The following is an 18,035-nucleotide window of genomic DNA, read 5'->3' as shown; positions in this document are numbered from 1 at the left end:
AGGATTCCTCTATTTTCCCTTTAGGCTTAATACATGGAAGTTCCATAGAAGGGTGCCAGAAAAAGAAGTTAAAGAGATTTCTTTAATTACTGACAGTTTTATTATCGTTGACTTTTACACTGTCTGCATATGAACAAGTAGTTTCAGAACCTTCAAAAAAGCTGGAAGTGAGACATTTTTTAAAAATGCCATAGAATTACTAGGGAGTAGTAAAAATAAATTACAGCATTGCAAAAAAATGCATTTCACTTTGCCATAGAAGCTTTGCTATTCCATTCTATACACATTATTTTACATGTTTTACAATAGACATGAAGAATAAATTCACACAAACTAGGCAAGACAATATACTAACCAAAGGCACTGCCAACAGTATTTTGCGCTTAAGGAAGGGGCCAATACTTCTATCCTAGACACAGCTCAACTGACTGTTGAGAATGAGTTTCAAGACCTACTAATTCCTCAAATGCCCCAAATCTTGAAAAACTAAAAGAACCAGCCCTCCCTTTTGCAGGAGGTTTTCAGCAGCATTCACGGTAATTGCATAAAAAGCCATGCCTTCTACAAGGTGTCAAAGACCCGCTGGGTTCCAGGAGGGGAGAGGGAGCCAGTCACCAAAACTCGAGTAGAAAACAACAACAACAAAAAGAAATCTTTACAACTTCTAGCCAGAAAGATAAGGGATTTACAAAAAAAGCATCTGGATCTTACTTCTCAGAACCAATGGCAGTTTTTACAGTGTTCTTTCTCTTGACGGAACAGAAGTATTTATACAGTGCTTTCCAGACTCAGAGCGCTAGATGAATCTTAAATTACTTATTACTTCACCGTGCACTTGTGAAGTATTCTTGTAAATGAACAAACAGCCCCAGAGCATGAAAATTGCAGCTCTCCTTGGGCTGCTGCCGCGTTGTTAAAGGTCATCTGGGTGTAGAGTACAGTACAGCTGGGAGGCCCGTCCTGCACCGCGTGCCAGAGCCCTGTTAGCAAACCCTTTTACGCTACCGACTAAAACACGAGCTGGAGCTAAGTCTGCAGAAGGCGGCGTTTATACCAACCGAGGGGCTTTAAGTGATGCAGTTACTCTCTCACGGTTTATAAACAAACATACTCAAGTATAAATCTGAAAAAACAAACAAACAAAAAATAATCCCAAGCAATCACCTTTAAGAAAGAAACAAAACAGTTCCTCATCCCTCTACAGACAAAAGCAGCCTCATCACAACAGTACTTCAGGTAGAGAGGGGGACAGGACTGACAAGGCCTCTTGACAAAAGCCCCTTCCAACTTCCTCCTTAGCCAGAACGCAAAGTTTTCATGCTTAGGGGGAAAAAAAGGCACTGAGGTAAATTTTAGACTCTTCCAGATTATCTCTGTGCTAACTGTGACCCAGTAACCTGTTGCCTCCCTCCCCACTTTGTGCGGGGTGGGCTCACAGCAGCCTGCAGTGAGCTCAGAGGGACACTCACTCGTTCATCAAGTTAACACGAAACCCTTTCACGTGCTCCACCTGAATCTGGCTGGTATCAGTGTTCCCTCTTCTCTTCATGCTGTGTTGGGGTGCCCTCTGTAAACAGAGGGAAGACTAAACCTGGCTGTGTGCAGCGTGCTCGGTACAAAGCACCGAGCGTAAACATGGGGACCCCCCCTCTCTCACACTGGCACCCCTGGAGCCCTCCTTGCCCTTCGGTGATCGCTGCGTGGCGTCAGCGAGATCAGGGGCTCTGGTTAGAGTTATGGCAGTAACTGACGCTCCAGCTCACGGATTTTTTTTTTTGTTTAAGGATGTGCAGCGCATGCACCAGGTACAGTGGGAGCCCTGAGAGAGGGAGAGACTTACTCCCCTCTCGTAGCTCCACATAGAGAGCAAAAGCTGGTAACTTTCCTGGGCACGCAGGCAGAGCACCGACCGCGAGCGGGGAGGAAGGGAAGGGGAACAGGACACGTACAGAGCGGCACAGGGAGGGAGAGGATGGCGCGTCACGGACAGGAGCGCTGGGAGAGCAGTGCAAGGAGGGTTAGCAGGAGGAAGCGTGGTATCAGCAAGAGGTGGGCGGAAAGCATCTGAGGCTAACCATTCCCTTCCTCTTCCTGGCGCCACGGCATTCCCACGCGGGCAGCCCGCGCTCCTGGTGCCACCTCCACGCCCTGGCCCTGGCCCGAGCTCCTCTCCCTCGGTACCAGACCTGTTCGTAGCTCAAAGCCTGATTTGAGAAAGGGGATTTTAAGCTTTCCTGGGTTAGTCTGTTGGATATGTATTGCTAAACATTCAGTGTCAAACCACTGGCCCATGTCCCAACCATCATCACTTTTAAAATAGAATTTGTTAAAACACAGGTTCCAGTTCCTGCAGAGTAGAAAACTGGTAAAACACTGGCTAGCTTAGCTAAGCATCAGGGGTATTTGCTTTAATTCACATCTGTTTACAAAACTGGAAGCTAAATACAATCAAAATGGATGACTTTTCCTGGAATTAACATTATGGAGTTCCAATAATACTTACTAACAGACAGTCTGGGTGTTGCAGCTGCCCTGCTGTCATAACTTCACATTTCCCTGGCTATCTTTGCCCTGAACGAGTCTGTCCGGCATTGGTTGCAGCTGCGACGCCCACATGGTTTGGTGCAACCACCTCCTCCGCTTTATCTGCCGCTTCCTGTGCTCTACTTACGAAACGAGGGCTCGGCCACGCGCGCCGAGCCGCAGCACCTCCGGACAAGAAGCAGCGAGCTGCTGGGAGGAGAGCGAACAGCGAGCGTTACCCTGCTCAAAGCATTAGCCAGTAGTTGTTCCTGGTGGGTTTAACACGGAGCGTTTTCCACCGAGCTCCTCCAAGGGACGGTTCAGCTGAAAAGCGAACTGGCAGCTGTATTTGGTTTGTTGACGGCCGCGGTTTTCAAACAGGCTTCCCGTTCTTTGACTGGCCCTGGTCCTGGGAGAAGAGGCTTCAGAAGAAGAAAATGCTATATTTTATGGGTGCTGTGAGCCAGTCCTTAATGGGAGGATGAAGAGGGAGAGTGACCACTATAAGGAGTCCTGAGAAGTGTCTTTTCATTTTAAAAACAGTATCTTAGCTTAGTCTGATGCCCAGTGCCTCCTGAAAGGTTATCCAGGCTTCCCTCTGGCTTCTTTCAAGGTCTGTTGCAGTCTCTGTTTAAACTTCTCGTACTTCCTTTGCACTTGCTGGATTTTGTCCTTTTCTTCTTTGTCCAGTATCATCAAGAAGTTCTGTAGCTCTGGGATGGAGAACGCGTCCCACTGCAGAAACAGAGGGAAAGTAAGCACACACCATTCACCTTATTGCTTTTGTGGTGGGTTTTTTTTTTTTTTTTTCCTCCCCTGAGTCTGTGAAGAGGAACAAGAAAAGACATTTAAACACGGATCTGATCTCCAGGTAGCTTAATCTCACAGCATCACGTTGTGTGAGAGATGGGATAGTGGGCTACAGCTTGAAGGACCATCCCAGCCCTGAGCCCCTGAGGCTGCAGATTTAATAGAAATTATCTTTACTGAGGTGAAGCGAAGCTCCCACTGCAGGGGATGGCACAGCTCCCTAAGGAACTGAAACATCTATGGAAATAATTGACGTAGCGTTCACCCGCACTTCTCCTTACGAAGGGGGAGCGAGGTCCCAGCAGGAGCCAGTTCTCTCTTTCACTGCAAAATTACCAAAATTGTTTCATCTTCAGCAAAGCTCTTGGCACGAGGTGCCAGCAGCGCGGCTGCTCCGGCTGCCACCTTTGGCGACGCCGGGCTCACAGCGAGGAACAGGCAGGCCACAGGCTGGTGGCTGCCATCCTTAACGAACGCTGTTTTACGTCTGCTCGGCACCGCCGCGGGAAGCCGGCGTTCCTGCGGCATCCTCGCCCACCGCGGTCCCGCGCGTCCTGAACCGCTGCCGGCACGGGAGGCAGAATCCCGCCGGATGCGGCGGCTCCCAACGTTTGCCTCCGTTGTGGTGTGGAGCGCGATTGCAACCAAAAACGGACTGTGAATTTATTACCCGAGTGCCCCTGGCTTCTGCCTAAATTGGTGGATTATTTATAACAGTGTTTAGCTAATGTAATTATTGAGGATTAACTCTGGGATGGCCTTGCTTGGTTCTGCAAACAGATCATCAGCTGGCCATCAAACTAGCCTCAGCATTTTCACAGCTCAAGTTTAATTTTTTTAAATCACTAATTTAGGAGAGAAAAAAAAAGTTTGGGTAACTTATAACTAAGGTATAAGCAATCTCTTCAGTAGATAATTCAAATTGAGAGAAAAAAACGGCACCATGCTCAGTATTTTAGAAGGCAAACCCAGCCCCGCGAGAGGGAAGCGGCCTGGCTTGCGCGTTTCAACCCGTGCTGTCTCTGCTGTCCCTCTCCCCGCTGCCATGTGCTCCGCAACGCTGCAAACGTTCACGTGGAAACCCAGGGGAAGAGTCCCCGACGTACCTCAACTTCCCCCGTTTCGTTTTCCTTCAGCACGAAGCTGAGAACATCTGTGTCGGGGCCCGCCAGCAGCCGGAGGTACAGGGGACACTCGGTGAGAGGGAGCTTCTGGAAGAGCACTGCAAGGGACAGCAGACGGCCACAGTCAGCCCGCGGCTGCCAGGGCTGGGGAAAGCTCAGGAGGTCAACTGGGGCACGTAAAAGCGGTTCGTGCTGCTCAAGATCACGGTGGAAACAGCTGAGACGCTGTCAGAGATCCATAACGATCTCTGTGAGGTCTTAGGGGACCTCAGCCCCCTTCTGATAACCAGTAAGTCCCCATTAGCTCAAGCAGCATCACCTCTTGTGGTGGACAGGCCATTTATTCACCTGACATTTAGGCATCGCCTGACACACCACCGAGCCCTAGGTGAATGCTTTGGTGGCATTTCTGTCACACAAAACAGCCAGCAAACTGGCCAGCTGCGGGAAAGCTGGCAGCTCCGATGACATGAACTCACCTTGCCCATCCTTCCGCATCTCCTTGAAAAGTGCAAACTTCTGAGGATTGTCCACCACCATGAATTTCTTCAGGAGCCCCTGGATCACCTCGCTCACCGTGGTCGTGCTGCTGATGTGGAGCTGCTTGATGGCGTCCAGCGGCAAGTAGAACGAGGTCCTCTTGGCCGTCATGTCGGCCAGGTTCACCTCCTTGAGGGCATCGTAGATGGACGGCGGCCGGATCCCTGCCGGTACCGTCACGGGGCGGCGCAGCTTCAAATGCACTTTGATGAAACCTGTGTACGTCCCATCGTCGTTCTAAAGCACAGGAAAGGGGGGTCAGTCCTTCCCCCTGCTACAAGGGGCTTTCTGCAGCCCACAGGGTGACTGCAGGACCTCCCACCCCTCGGTTCTGCTAGGAGCTTGAGGGTTTCTTATTAATCACGTAGACAGTAACCACTAATTTTGGGTTAGTCACTACTGATTTTCTCCTGTTCCTTCCACTCGGTAATGACTCATCTCTTCCTCACGTCTGCGATCTCGCCTTATTTAAAACCAACAGCACTACAAGTCAGCTACGGAAACCAGTACATGTAATTTGTAGTTGCAGTTAAGGGAGGATTTGAAACCTCTGGGAAGGTCTCTACCCTTTGTGTTGACGGGATCTCCTGACCGTATTCCTCACGTTTTGCTCCCTGCTTACGGGATTCTCACATCTCCATGTAACAAACCATCATTTAAGATCAGCTCATCTCATAATAGGTCTCTTACCCTACCCTCAGCTCTGCAAAAATGCAAAAACCAAGAGGAAAGCCTGGCTCTGTGCGGTCCCTCCGCGGGTGCCGGGCAGGACGAGCTGAGGGACCCACCTCCAGTGCTGGGAGCCGTGGCCTGGGGTCCCACCGCAGGGCCACCGCCCACGGCTGAGCCCAGCCGAGTCCCAAGGCTGTACCGAGTCTCACGATTGCATTTTCAGTAAGCTTCAGGAAAAGTAACTTCGGAGTAAACATCTGCGTCCTGAATGACTCCTGTCAGCGAAGGGCTGATAAAAATCACCGGGCGAGACATTCCAGCAGGAATTACCGCGCAGCCTTCACAAAGGAAGTTGTTGTAGGACCTACTCTTTCAAATAAACTTTGGGTTTGTTTTCAGATGTTAGCAAGCACCAGGGAGTTACGTAGGTGCTGTTCTGGGAAGTTCTACAATTTAATTATTTCTTTACGAAGCTTTTCCCCCTCTCTGTAAGATCTCGTGAAGTCTGTACCTTTGTGGTCGTCTGCTTTGTGAGAGAGGCGACTTCCTTGTCTCCTCACCACATGCCATCAAGGCTTTACTTACAGGTGGTGATAAGTAAGTTTGCAACCAAAGTTTCAAAATATAAGGCACCTACTGTGATTCTCAGACCTCTGCTCAAACACGCCTGGCAGCGGCAGAGGAGAACAGCATCCTTGGACAGGCTTTGTGTTTCTAACCCACTTTGTGACCGCTGGTGAAATTCCTCGGGTAAGGAGGACAAGAACATCTCAACAGCCCCAAACCCTCTCGCCTTGGAGATGCCGTGCTACAGCCCGGCTCAGCTCACAGCCCAGAGAAACCAGCACCGGCTTTTCCGCGTGCTCGCTAAACGGAGCCCAGACCTACCAGCTTCATCAGCAGGCAGTTTGTAACTTTTGCGTTGTATTTTTCGATTTTCTGTTTGATCTCCTGGATGGTTGGAGGCTTCGGTTTTTCTTCTTCTGCCGCTTGTGTTACATTCTGAAATGAGAAGAGACAGGCTTTAGCTGGTTCGTATATTGGGTGACATCTGTTCAGCTCCGCTTTTGCTTGGGAAACGCAGGAGCGGAGCGCGACGCTACCTGTGACACGCAGGCGGAGACGGTCCCCACGGCCCAGAGGCTGGACATGCAGGATGCCATGTCGCTGCCCCAAACTGCCTCCGTACACCAGTAACGGGCAACGGAGGGCAACACAAAACCCACCGGTTAGTGGGACACGGAGGCACAGAGCAGTAAAGATGTCCCAGTACAAACCAGGGCAAAGAACTCAGCCCCTAAACCCGCTTTCAAAAAAAAGCCACTTGCACCTGCCGAGCATTTCTTTGCTTCTTGCAACACAGCTGAAGAAAATCCCATCCTATTTCTAATATTCACGGCTCCGCCTGCCCAAGCCAGGCACCCCCTTAAAAACCCAGGGTGCTCCCCAACCAGCTTCCAGCAGGTTCAGAAGTTAAATCTCTGCTGGATTGCTCCTCCTTAGCTTTGGAAAGTATAGCTCAGAGCAGTAAAAAAAAAAAAAAAAAAAAAAAACACAAAAACAAACCAACCCCCCCCCCCCCCCCCAAAAAAAAATAAAAATCACCAAGACCCAGACAAGCAGCAAGCCGGCTGCATGGCTAATAAATCAGTCACTGCAAACCCAGCCAAGGCATCCCAGCCCGTCAGAAACCGTCCAGCGCCTGCCCGCGCGTCGGCTCGCTGGGAGGACGGCGGTGGCTGCTGCCGGCCCAGGTTTTGGGGAATTTCCTCTTAGGAGGCAAAGCGACAGATTCAGCGCGTAGGTGAGCTTTACCTGCGGGTCACGCGCAGAGACGTCACTAATGAGTAAGGGGAAAACGCGATCCCAGCATGGAGAGGCAGCTCGTGGGAGCTTCTGGGACGGGGGACAGAGCCCGGGCCAGGATGCTGCACTACAGAGGAGCAGGGCCACGGTGCCCACCACCATCTAAACAGGGGAAAGGAAGGGGCTTTCTGCAGAAGAGGGCCAGAGCACGCATCTCTGGGGTACACTGGGGTACGCTGTCTCCCCACGGAGACATCCCTGGCCACCCAGCCTGGACAGCGGGCAAGCAAGGCTGGTGGGATGCCAGCCACCTTTCTCCAGGGACACGGAAGACAGGGAGAGAGCAGGAACAGTGTCGCAGGAGCCGGGAGGAGGGCTCTGACGAGGCGCTGGGAACACGCAGTTGCAGATGGTTTTCTGCAGAGACGAAGGTTGGTAGCAGCCTCGAGCGAGAGGCAGAGCCCCGTCCCACCTCCCATCTGCCCAAGCACTGCGGCGCAGGCTGCCAGGGCCCATGGACGCCTTGCAGACGGAATGTCGGGATGCGATCCTCCCGCATCGCGCCCAGTGGGATGGCAGAGCCCGGGCACACTCAGGCGCTACAGAACACAAGGATCAGCCAGCTCTTTTCCAAAAACCTGCTGGAAAATGGGAAAGGATGTGCCAGCACATACGGGCAGGAATTTCGTGTGTTCCCACCCCGAGAGCTGAAGCGCAGCCTCGGCGGCTGCAGAGCCCCTCAAGGTTCCCGGCACTGTCCCCGGCAGAGAGGCAGCAGGAGCTTCTGGAGACACCTCCCTGCATCCATCCCCATCCCTCAGGGACCGCGACACCAAGCCCAAAGCCGGTACTCGGGACAAAAGCACCCGCTCACCTTCAGCGTCCGTCTGGAGCAGCCTGCTGCAGGCTCTTGTAATCGTGAGGTGGAAACAAGGGCTTGCGTGACCCCAAAGTAAATTCAAATTCACAAGTGGGCCAAGAAAATCTATTTAACAGAAGTGAAATAGAGGGAGCTAAGCTAACCCAGGTGGCACAGCAGAGCCCAGCAGCCACCTTCAGATCTCCTTGAGGGAAATAACCTCCTGGAAGGAGGGGGTCTCTGCGGGCAGCCTGCGAGGACACAGGGCTGGGCAGCATCCCCGGCGAGGTACCGCAGCTGAACTCCTGCCTGGAGCATGTCTCCAGCCCAAGGACGCTGATTCCGTCAAACCACGGTGCCGGAGGCAAGCCAGCAGCGAGAATCGCAGCCTGTGGCAACACACGCTGCTCATCTCTCCGCACGGTGCCGGGGCCCTTCACCAGCTTCTTCAGCCGCTGCCTCACCAGCAGCGGGACGCAGGTGCGACAGTGACATTTGAGAAGCCTGTTTGACTTTATTGCCACAAGACCACTGGAAACTCCCTCTGCGAGGCTCGTCTTGTGCTTCAAGGTCTGACGCCACTTCAGCCTGGGTTGCCCAAAGCCCTTCAGCAGAGGGGCTTTCCACCCAGCCAGGAGAGCAGGTCTCCTAAAGCACAGCCCCTCAGCATCCCAAACCCAGACCTGCTGCAAGCAAGGCTGCGTGTGTCTAGGGCTTCCCATACCTCACCGCCCTCCCCGCAGACAGGCTGCGAACGCGTCTCGCCAGCGCTGCCTGGAACTGCGAGCAGCGCTCCCGTATTTTACGTGGGCTCGCTCACAAGTTCACATTAGCAGAGAGCAGAAAGCACGAAGGGATGTGCTATCGAGGCCGGTACAGAACAAAACCTGCAACCTCCAAGAGGAAAAAAAAAAAAGGGGGGGGGGGAGGGAAAGAAAGCAACTTTGGGAGCAAGACAAGGATGCCGCAAGCTGCAGATAAAGCCAGTATCGCCCCAGGCTACCCATGATATTTCTTTTAGGAGGAGAATCAAGCACAGGACAAATGGAAATCCTGATTGCAATCTGGCAAGACGGCCACAGCCCTGGGACTAAAGAGCCCTGAATTCATTCAAGCGGTTCCCAGGTGAGAGTTCCCGATTTCTGCTCGAGACAAGCTGTACGAGACCCCTCGAAACGCAGGTCTGGAGCAGAAACCCAATGGAAGAGCACTGCCATCGTGTTACAATCATCTCCTTCTTCAGTGCCTTAAGAGAATAAAAGCAAAGCTTCCCCGGGCTGTTTAAGAACAACAAACATTCGTTTATCATAATGGCAATATCAGCTCCCTAGTTTGTCCGAGCGCTTCGGCACAGGCTTCACCGCAGTCCACTGGCTGCAATAGGTCTTACACGCCGCACACGGGGGCTGGGCTGGGGTAGGAGAAAAAAATAAATAAATAAAATCAAGGGTAGAGGTTTTCAAAAGTAGCACTGCTGAAACAAAAAATTAAAACCAACAAAAAACTTCCCTTTAAGTTAACGGAAGACGCGCACTCAGAAACCCTCTGCTTCCTCACGCCACCCATTTCACAGCGCTGGGGACGGGCACAGCCGTGCCGCACCCACCACCCCCCGGCACAGCGAGCGCCAGGAGACCCCCGGGACCGTCGCCTCCCGCACGCAAAGAGATTTGCAGCTGCACGGCTGGAACGGTGAAGCATGCTGCGCATGCCCGCTGCCCTTCGTCCGTGGCGCAAAGTAAATCACTGCGGCAGCAGCGGGAAGCCTGGCTCAGGAACACGGTGCTGGTAGCACCACGTCACAGGTCTCGCACCACGTCCCCCGGGCAAGTCCCTCAACAAACTGCTCCAGCCTCAGCGTCCTGCCTTCCCCGTACCTGCTGGCCTCTGCTCGCTCAGCCCCCCCGAAACCCCACACACCTCGTAAAACACTTGTACTCCTCCAGCTGGGCACAGATCAGCGCCAAGCGCGACCCCACGCTCCGCGGCAGCGTGGCCCTGTTGCGGCACACAGAGCCCCCGCTGCTGCTGCCGGGGATGGATCCTGCTCCCAGGAGCTGGAACTGGGCAGTGGCTGGGATACGCCACGCTGGCAGGAGGGCAGCTCAGCTCCCACCCATGCGAAGGTTTTCCCAAATCGCTGCTTCCTCTGCCCATCCCACGGCTTACGGATGCGCAAACCCCTGTCTGGGAAAACACAGACTCATAGAACATCTCAAAAGCTGGGAGGAACCCGTGAAGAAAACATACCAGGAAAGAAACACTGCCCATAGCTTATTTGTTTACCACATCTATTTGTTTTGACTAACCCAAACACAAGCCAAAGCAGCCACAGACCCCAGGATCCCACGGCAAACAGGAGCGTACCCGCACCCGCTGCTCAGCACCTCTGCCGTGCCCAGCGCCTCAGCCGTGCCCAGCCTTCGTCCAACATCCAGATTGCCCCAAGGAACCGGGATTCCGACCCTCGGCCGTCACAACTGCGACAATTTACACGATCGTGTGGCCACAGCTATGGGTAACAGGTTGTTCTCTCCCCTTCCATGCGCAATCGTAACCGAAAAAGAAACGCTGCAGTATGACAATTTGACAAATGCAGGTTTTAAGGGCCACATTATACTCTCTTAGGGTCCTTTTATACATCATCTTCCATCCGGTGGGGAATTAATTTGCTTCTATTAAGCTCCCAGTGTCAGTGACAGGTGGTTTAACTGGTTCCGCTGCAGCGCACTAAGGTGTGCGGAAAGCAGCCAGCCTGCGCTGGAGAACACAACCAGCGACCTCGCACGGGGCCCCGCGCCGCAGCAGCTGTGACCCGGCCATAGATTTGCAGACGCGTCTCTGACATGGGACTGCCGGCCCCCCGGCCCCTACACCTCAGCTGCGGTGCAAAACCAAACCAGAATTTATCGCTGCCACAGTGCTAACGTCCAAGCGGGCTTGAAACGTAGCTGGGCCGGTTTTTACACGTGTTTTGATTTGAAAAGAAAAACTGCAATGCGTTACGAGAGCCAACTGGACCAATACTGCAACTGGACACTGCCAGCATCGCAAAAAAAAGCCTCTTCGCTCCCAGCCCAGGGACTGCACAGGAGCAACCCTCCTGCGCCAGCCCCGCTTCCTCGGGCTGAGGGGAGAGAAAGTTTTAGTAATCTCCTCCTACGCAGCGATCCCACCACGGGGCTCACAAGCACAGCGCCCGGACAAAGCCCGAGGGACACGCTCCACCCGGGGCCGAGCTGCGAGGCCGCCGGAGCAGAGCTCCCGCGCAGCTGAGCCGGCTGTCCCGCAGGACCCAGCACGGTGCCATCCCGCTTCTGGCAGCCATTTAGGGTCAGGGGACGCTTGTGGGACCAAAAGTGGCACTGGGGCTCCAAGGGCTCACCCCTTCGCCTCTTCTAGCAGCGATGCTCAGGCACAGCTATGCCACAAGCCCCCAACAGCGACCGCACCATCTCCAACCCCCTGCGCGCCCCAGGGTCAGAGATTCTGCTTTTCTCATTTTACAGACCACACAACACAGTCTCGGAGCAACCCGCCAGCGAGCAGGACCCCACCCGGCCCAGCAGCACCAGCACCGCGGCGGCGGGAGCCCTGCTCCTTTCCGTCCCGTACGATTAGATCAGCTGCCGCTTGCTCTCCATGAATCTCCCCTGACCTCTGGTTTTGCAGAGTTTCTGGTGCAGAATACGCAATTCTGCCTGAAGGAAGAAAAACAGAAGCTATTAACCATAAACCGTTGCCACATTTCCTGTTCCTGTTCTAGCAGGACAAGATGAAACAAGCTGTTAACAAAACAACAGCTCGGTAACTCTGCCTGCGCCTAAACCCTGCCAGCCGCTGCCGGACCCGGGGATCTCCTGGCTGGGAATCAGGGAACAGCGACGTCGGGCAGCCTCAGGGATGGCCCGGCCACGCGGCAGCATCCCACGACGTCTGCATGCCAGCCTGCAAAACCAGCCCCTTCCCATCACACCACCTTCACGTGCAACTGGAAGGAAAGCGCTGGCAAGGCTGGAGCTGCCAGGATGCTTCCGCTCCCACCCTGTTAAAAACACTGCGTGGCCATGGATGCCGGTTTAACCACCGCTGTCAGCTTGCTGGCATCGCTTAAATTCAGCAAATTTACCAACCTCTGTGAAGCTGCCCTAAAATAACGTGCGGACAGTCATGGCCGGTAGCGAGACATTGGCACCCACGGCCGCACAGCACCAAGCCCCGTCACAGCGGCCGGGTGCACGCGCAGCATCACGGAGAGGTGCACGTGCCCATCACAGCCTGCTGCAACGGGCTCCCCTTCCGCAACCTCCATTATCTGTCGCTGTAAGAAACGGCAGCTCTAAGGAGGGAGCTGAGCCCCATCTGGCACTGGGGCTAATGCCGAGCAGGACAGAGGCAGCCCCAAATCCGTGCCCCGGGAAGAGGCAGGCGGCCGCCACACACAGTGCCCGTCGCCCGGGACGGGGGCAGCCACCATCCCAGCGAGTTCGCCGCACCGGTCACCTCTTTGCAATCTACCACTCACCTAACGAGCCGTGAGCTCGTGACAGGCTGTACGGGGGAGACCAGACATCCACGGGCCATCAGGATTACGGTGACATGCTCTCAGAAGAGCGATTCTAAGCCTCGAAAGGCAACTGTGAAGCCTCCATGACAAATTTTTCTATCGGTTTGCAAGGATGCCAGCAGAGACACGCCCCAGGTCCAGCTGAAGAGCATCCTCCCTACAGCCTCTCACCTTGCAGAAGTCAACCCCCAGCTTAAAAACCTTTTTAAAGTAAGCGAAGGCGGCACCTCAGCCGCATCTCTCTGCTGGGAATCCCAGCTCTAGGCGGGAGCCGGGAGCTTTGTGATGCCGCTGCAGCGGTGCGGGGGGGACGGTGCCCTCTCTCCACTGCTTCCATCCCCAGCCAGCCCCGAGGAGCCGGCACGCGGGTACGGCTTGGGAGGTGGAAGGCCAGCAGCTCGTGAACCGTGGCTTCACAAGCCATAAAACCAGACATGGAAAGGCACGGTAAGGCTGAGCGTGCGCTTCCACAGGACATTCCTTGGAGCGAGGGCCGCCTCCCCCCAGCCACAAACCAGCCACGGAGACACCATCCCTGCCGCCTCGCTCCCAGCCAATTTTCTTCACCAGCTATTTCGTTAATGAATTTGAACAGCAGAACGGTGGAGATGGATTTGGCCCAACATCACCACGTTCTTGGCAACGACTGTCCTTGGCAGGAGCGGCCAAGCCCTCCCTGGTGCGCTCGGGCACAGGTCCATCCCCACTTACATCAGCGACGCTGTGACAATTTGCATTCCCCAAACCCACAGCCCAAGCTCTCCCTTTGGCTCCTACGTTCAGATTGCAAGAGTATTTCGAAGACCTCTTCTGAAGGGATTTTACGCCTCAAGGCGCCAATCCTCAATTCTTCTGCTTGTTAAGGAAAGATTTGTTTTAAAACATCAGAAAACAAAGCGCAAAGAAGCACGTCCAAACACTGCTGGCCAGGGAGATGCAGTTGAGAGGAGCATCCCGAGCTCACGCCCTGTGACCATCACCACACCGCAGCAGGGGAGGCCTGGAGAGGAATGTGAACACCTCAAATTTGAGCCAGAAACATGAGAACTGGCAGCTCAGAACCGCAAATCCAGCTGCAGCAGGGAGCGGCGGCGGCAGAGGGACAGCGCGGCACAGCCCGAGGACAGTCACCAGAGAGCTGGGACACTTCTGCTCCGGCACAGCTCTCCATCCCTGCGAAACATCAACGCCTCCCCCCCTTCACCGCGCACTCCCACAGCTCACAGCACCGCGTGGGGAAAGGATCGACCGCCTGCGCGTGCAAGGGCCAGGGGAAGAATCACACAATATGTTTAAAATAAAAAAAAAATAAATAAAAAAATACATATTTCACTCATTTTGGGAAGTTCAAATGAGATGCTGCAGCTTACTTTGGGTTTCAGAGGGAAAAGCAAATGACAGGAGAGCAGCGCAGCTCTGGAGAAGGGGAGAAGGATGGTGCTGCATTTTAGAGAGGTTAGAGGCAAGCGAAGATGGGCTCTGTTTTGATTGCCATGGAGATTTCACTTAGAAACCGTTTTCCCTGCCACATCTCTGCTCAGCAGCACGAGCTCAGCAGGTCCTTCCGGGGAGCTCCGTCGCAGGGGGGCTGGGTGGACAGGACCCCGCGGGTACCCAACCACAGCACCACCTCCGCGCACAGAGACCAGCCTGGCGAGACCCCGGCCCAGATCAAGGAGGCTGGGTGGATCGGAAAGATCTGCTGATCCTCCGGAGCTGACATTTGGGAACCGACCATTGCCTCGCCAGGCCAGGAAAAGCCCCTTCCCCCAGGAGAGAGGCACAGCTGCACGGGACCCCCTGCAGACCTGTCCCCCTCTGGAAATCACTCTGTGCTCCGACAACTGTGGACAATTCTGGGACTATGGGGTTTCTCCAAGGCTGGATGGGATTCTTGGAGATCACCTCATCCAGCCCCAGCTTGGGGTTTGAGCATCTCTGGTCAGAAACTGGCCCCTTTCCCCTCCAAGCCGGCGCTCCCGGCAGCCATGGACGCAGGACTCGCACAGCGATTTCGCAGAGTTTGAAGCTTTGGGCAGAAAGTACTGAAGCCAACCAGCTGAAGAGTCACCAAAACGGCAAGTAACAGATCTCCGGGGATGAGGTCACATCTGAGATCTAAAACTGTGCTTTGCCAACGCAGAGCAATCGTGCTGATGGTTCTGAAAATAAAAAGGAATTACAAAATTCCTAGAAAGAGGTTCTCCAGACCAATACAGTTATTTCCATCAGTAAAATCGCTTCTCTACCCATGGTGATCCAATTCCACTCTATTTTTTTTAAACGGCAGGAGGCCTGTACGTCCCTCCCTACCCCACAAACAACACATTTCCTCTACAGAGGCTGTTTCCCAGGTATTTTAAGACACACATCCCTAAATCCCTGCACTTAGCTTACTCCTGCCCAGCGCAGGGCGTGCCCACGGGCCAGCAGCTCCCATTGCCGCAGCGCTGACCACACTGCGCATCCTGGGCTCGGGAATCCTTCCTGGGTATCCAGGGACGGACAAACGTTGCTGCTCCCAAAGGCGGCCAGCGGGTTACTTCACTTTCGGGTCCAAACTGATGTTTTCTGCACGGGACCAGGAGCAGGTACCGTACGTGGTGATGAAATGCAGCACTGCTGCCATGCAACGCAGCCCTTGCGGCAGTGGAAGCGTTCCATGTTCAAAAACATCGCTCAGGAGAAGATGCCAAGTAAAAAAGGGTGGATAGGGGGTGAAACAAAACCCAAGGGAGATGCCCACCTTGGGGCTGCACCCATCCTCTGCCCCTTCGCTTTGCTGGCAGCTCGCTCTCCTCCACTCGCCCTCCAGCCAAGCCTCACCAGACCACCACCTCCTCCTTCTCCTCTTCCTCCTCCCCATCACGCTCCGGGGCCAGCTCCATCCTCAGCTGAGGTCCAGCCTCAGGCTCCTGCAGGACCTGCACCACCACCAACCCCCAGCACACCATGAACCCCCCACCAAAACCTTCTTCCACCCAGGCCTGAGGATGGTTTCCACCTCTAGCTGGAAAAACACAACCTCCGCACACAGATTCATTACACAACATCATTTGCTTGAGCAGCAAATTTTGTGAGTGGTTTGTTTTTTTCTTCATGCACAGGAACCATTTCCTCCCCGTAACACCCCGAAAAAAAAGCTCCATCTTCTCCAGCAGCCGTGAGATCTGCCGCCCACGCCGGCGCATCCAGGCGAGGAGCCGGGCGAAAAGGGGCTGCAGCAGCCCCCGACCCCTCTGCGCGGGAAAGTTCCCAAGCACGAGCGGGATCAGGCTGATTTTGAAAATTGGTGAGGATCTGCAGCGCCCTGGCTCGAAAGGAACAGCGTTAAACGGGCGCGGGGCGCAGCGCCTATCGCACTGACACCGTGCTCCTACACAAATGAATCATCCAGTGACATTTAAAAACCAGCCAGTACGTGTCGGTTAATCATAGCGCGAGGGAGCCGCTGGCTACCAGGGAATATCCCAGGTTAAACCCGAGGGAGCGTTTCTTCAGAGAAATTAAAATAAAATTACCGGTTGATTTCAACTCTCCCTCAGCCCAAGCCCCCCAAAGGAGAAGAGCCCCGGTCGCTGCGAGCCCTCTGGACCCCGCGCTGCGGGAAGCTGAACCCCACGGCAGCTGCTGAGGGCAGGCTCGGCAGCCTCGGGCGTGCAAACACAGCAGAGCCCAAAGAGGCGAGTTTCTGAGCGAAAAAAGCTGCTCCCCGGGCCGGATCTCATCACCTCGCTCCTGGGCGAAACCCCCGCTTCCGCAGCAGCGCCTGCTCGCCTTCCGCTTTTATGCTCCGTTCTGGTTGGGACCCCAAAGTTCACGACGGGGATGTTTGTGGGGGGTTTTTGTTTGGTTCGTTTTTTTTTAAATAAACACTTAAAAACCATGAAGCAGCCTCGTCAAGGTTACTGACACAGAAATCCCATCCCGGGGTGAAACGCTGCCCAGCCAAGTGCTCTCCCCTGCTCCAAGGCAGGCGCACGCACCCAGGTGCCCAGAGAAGGGCCAGATTCATCACTGCGTTCCTAAGTTTGCAGATTAATTCAGCCCTGTAACTTTCCCAGCTCCCTATCCACCTGGCAGGTGCCATTTTCACCAGCGCCGTGCATTTTGCGAGGCCAGACCCCAGGTCCCCAGCCGGGAGCCTGACCTGAGGACGGCAGCTGGCGGGGCTGCTGAAAAAAAAAAACCAAAACCCCCACATTTGGAGTCGGCTCATCCGCTGTGGATCCCCGGGAAGGGGGCAACCTGGCAGGTAAAAGGTCGAGATGTGGCTGAGAAAAACCTGCAGCGGCGCAGACCCCCTCGGCCGGACCTGCGAGAGGCAGGTAGAGCCTTCTCCTGCCAGCAGCAAGGTAATTTCGGCAGCACCTGCAGCCAGACGTGCTGGGACACCAACATCTCCCCTCACCAACAAACCGTCCCCCCCCTCCGCCTCCTCCCGGGCAGTTTTTAAAGCTGTTACCTTGGCAGGGACCTTGTTGGGCGCGCTCCTGAAGAAAGAGGTTTTTGCCGTGAAAAAGCAATCGTCGAGGTCTTCATCCAAGCTGCAGTACCCGCTGCTCATGCTGCTGCCGCTGGGTCATGGAAAGCCAGCCGGGGCGAGAGGCCGAGCGCGCGGGGCTCGCCGGGGAGGTTCGGGGGGCCGCTGACCATCGGTGGTCCCCGCTCCGGCTCCCGCGCCAGCAGCCAGCCCGCTCTCACATCCTCGGCTCGCCGGCGCTTATCTGCAATAGCTCCTTCTGCTCATCCTCCGCAGCCAGCCCAGCTATTTCTCTTTAACAGGCAGCCGTGCTGGGTAACCCTTCCCTCTCCTCCTCCACCCACCTCCCTGCGCAGCGGCGCTGGGCCAGCATGGAAGGAGCGGAGCTGCGAGTTCGCTCCCCGCTCTCGATGCCCGGCTTCGCTCACCCGCCGCCCGCGGTCTGGTGCCTCGGGCGCCCGCGCAGCATCGCCTCCCCTTCCTGCGCTCGCCTCGCACAGCGCAGCCCTGCCACTTCCTCTTGCAAAATTTCTCATCCCACTACATGCCTGGGGGCTTTGGGCTTGGTCCCGGGCACTTCCCGGCCCCTGGATACCCCTGGCACCTCCTTTACTCCCCAAAAATACATCGCCATGGCAGGCTGGCTTCTTG

At 54.9% G+C, this 18,035-nt stretch overlaps 1 protein-coding gene across 1 annotated transcript; it reads right to left on the bottom strand.

Annotated features, from left to right (window-relative positions):
• Positions 1-77: 77 nt before the first annotated feature.
• Positions 78-17,788, bottom strand: RASSF5 (Ras association domain family member 5). Its single transcript, XM_086765814.1, has 5 exons — positions 17,367-17,788; positions 6,558-6,671; positions 4,937-5,234; positions 4,440-4,555; positions 78-3,258 (listed from the first exon to the last, which is right to left on the bottom strand). The coding sequence occupies exons 1-5, from the start codon at positions 17,466-17,468 to the stop codon at positions 3,106-3,108; spliced, it is 783 nt and encodes a 260-aa protein (XP_086621940.1). The 5' UTR covers positions 17,469-17,788; the 3' UTR covers positions 78-3,105.
• Between the last annotated feature and the right edge of the window lie 247 nt (positions 17,789-18,035).

The sequence above is a fragment of the Chlamydotis macqueenii genome, chromosome 23 (assembly GCF_036417535.1).
Source record: "Chlamydotis macqueenii isolate bChlMac1 chromosome 23, bChlMac1.mat, whole genome shotgun sequence".
In the NCBI taxonomy this organism is placed as follows: domain Eukaryota; kingdom Metazoa; phylum Chordata; class Aves; order Otidiformes; family Otididae; genus Chlamydotis; species Chlamydotis macqueenii.
The sequence above is the reverse complement of the archived record's forward strand: the minus strand, read 5'-3'. Positions and strand labels throughout refer to the sequence as shown.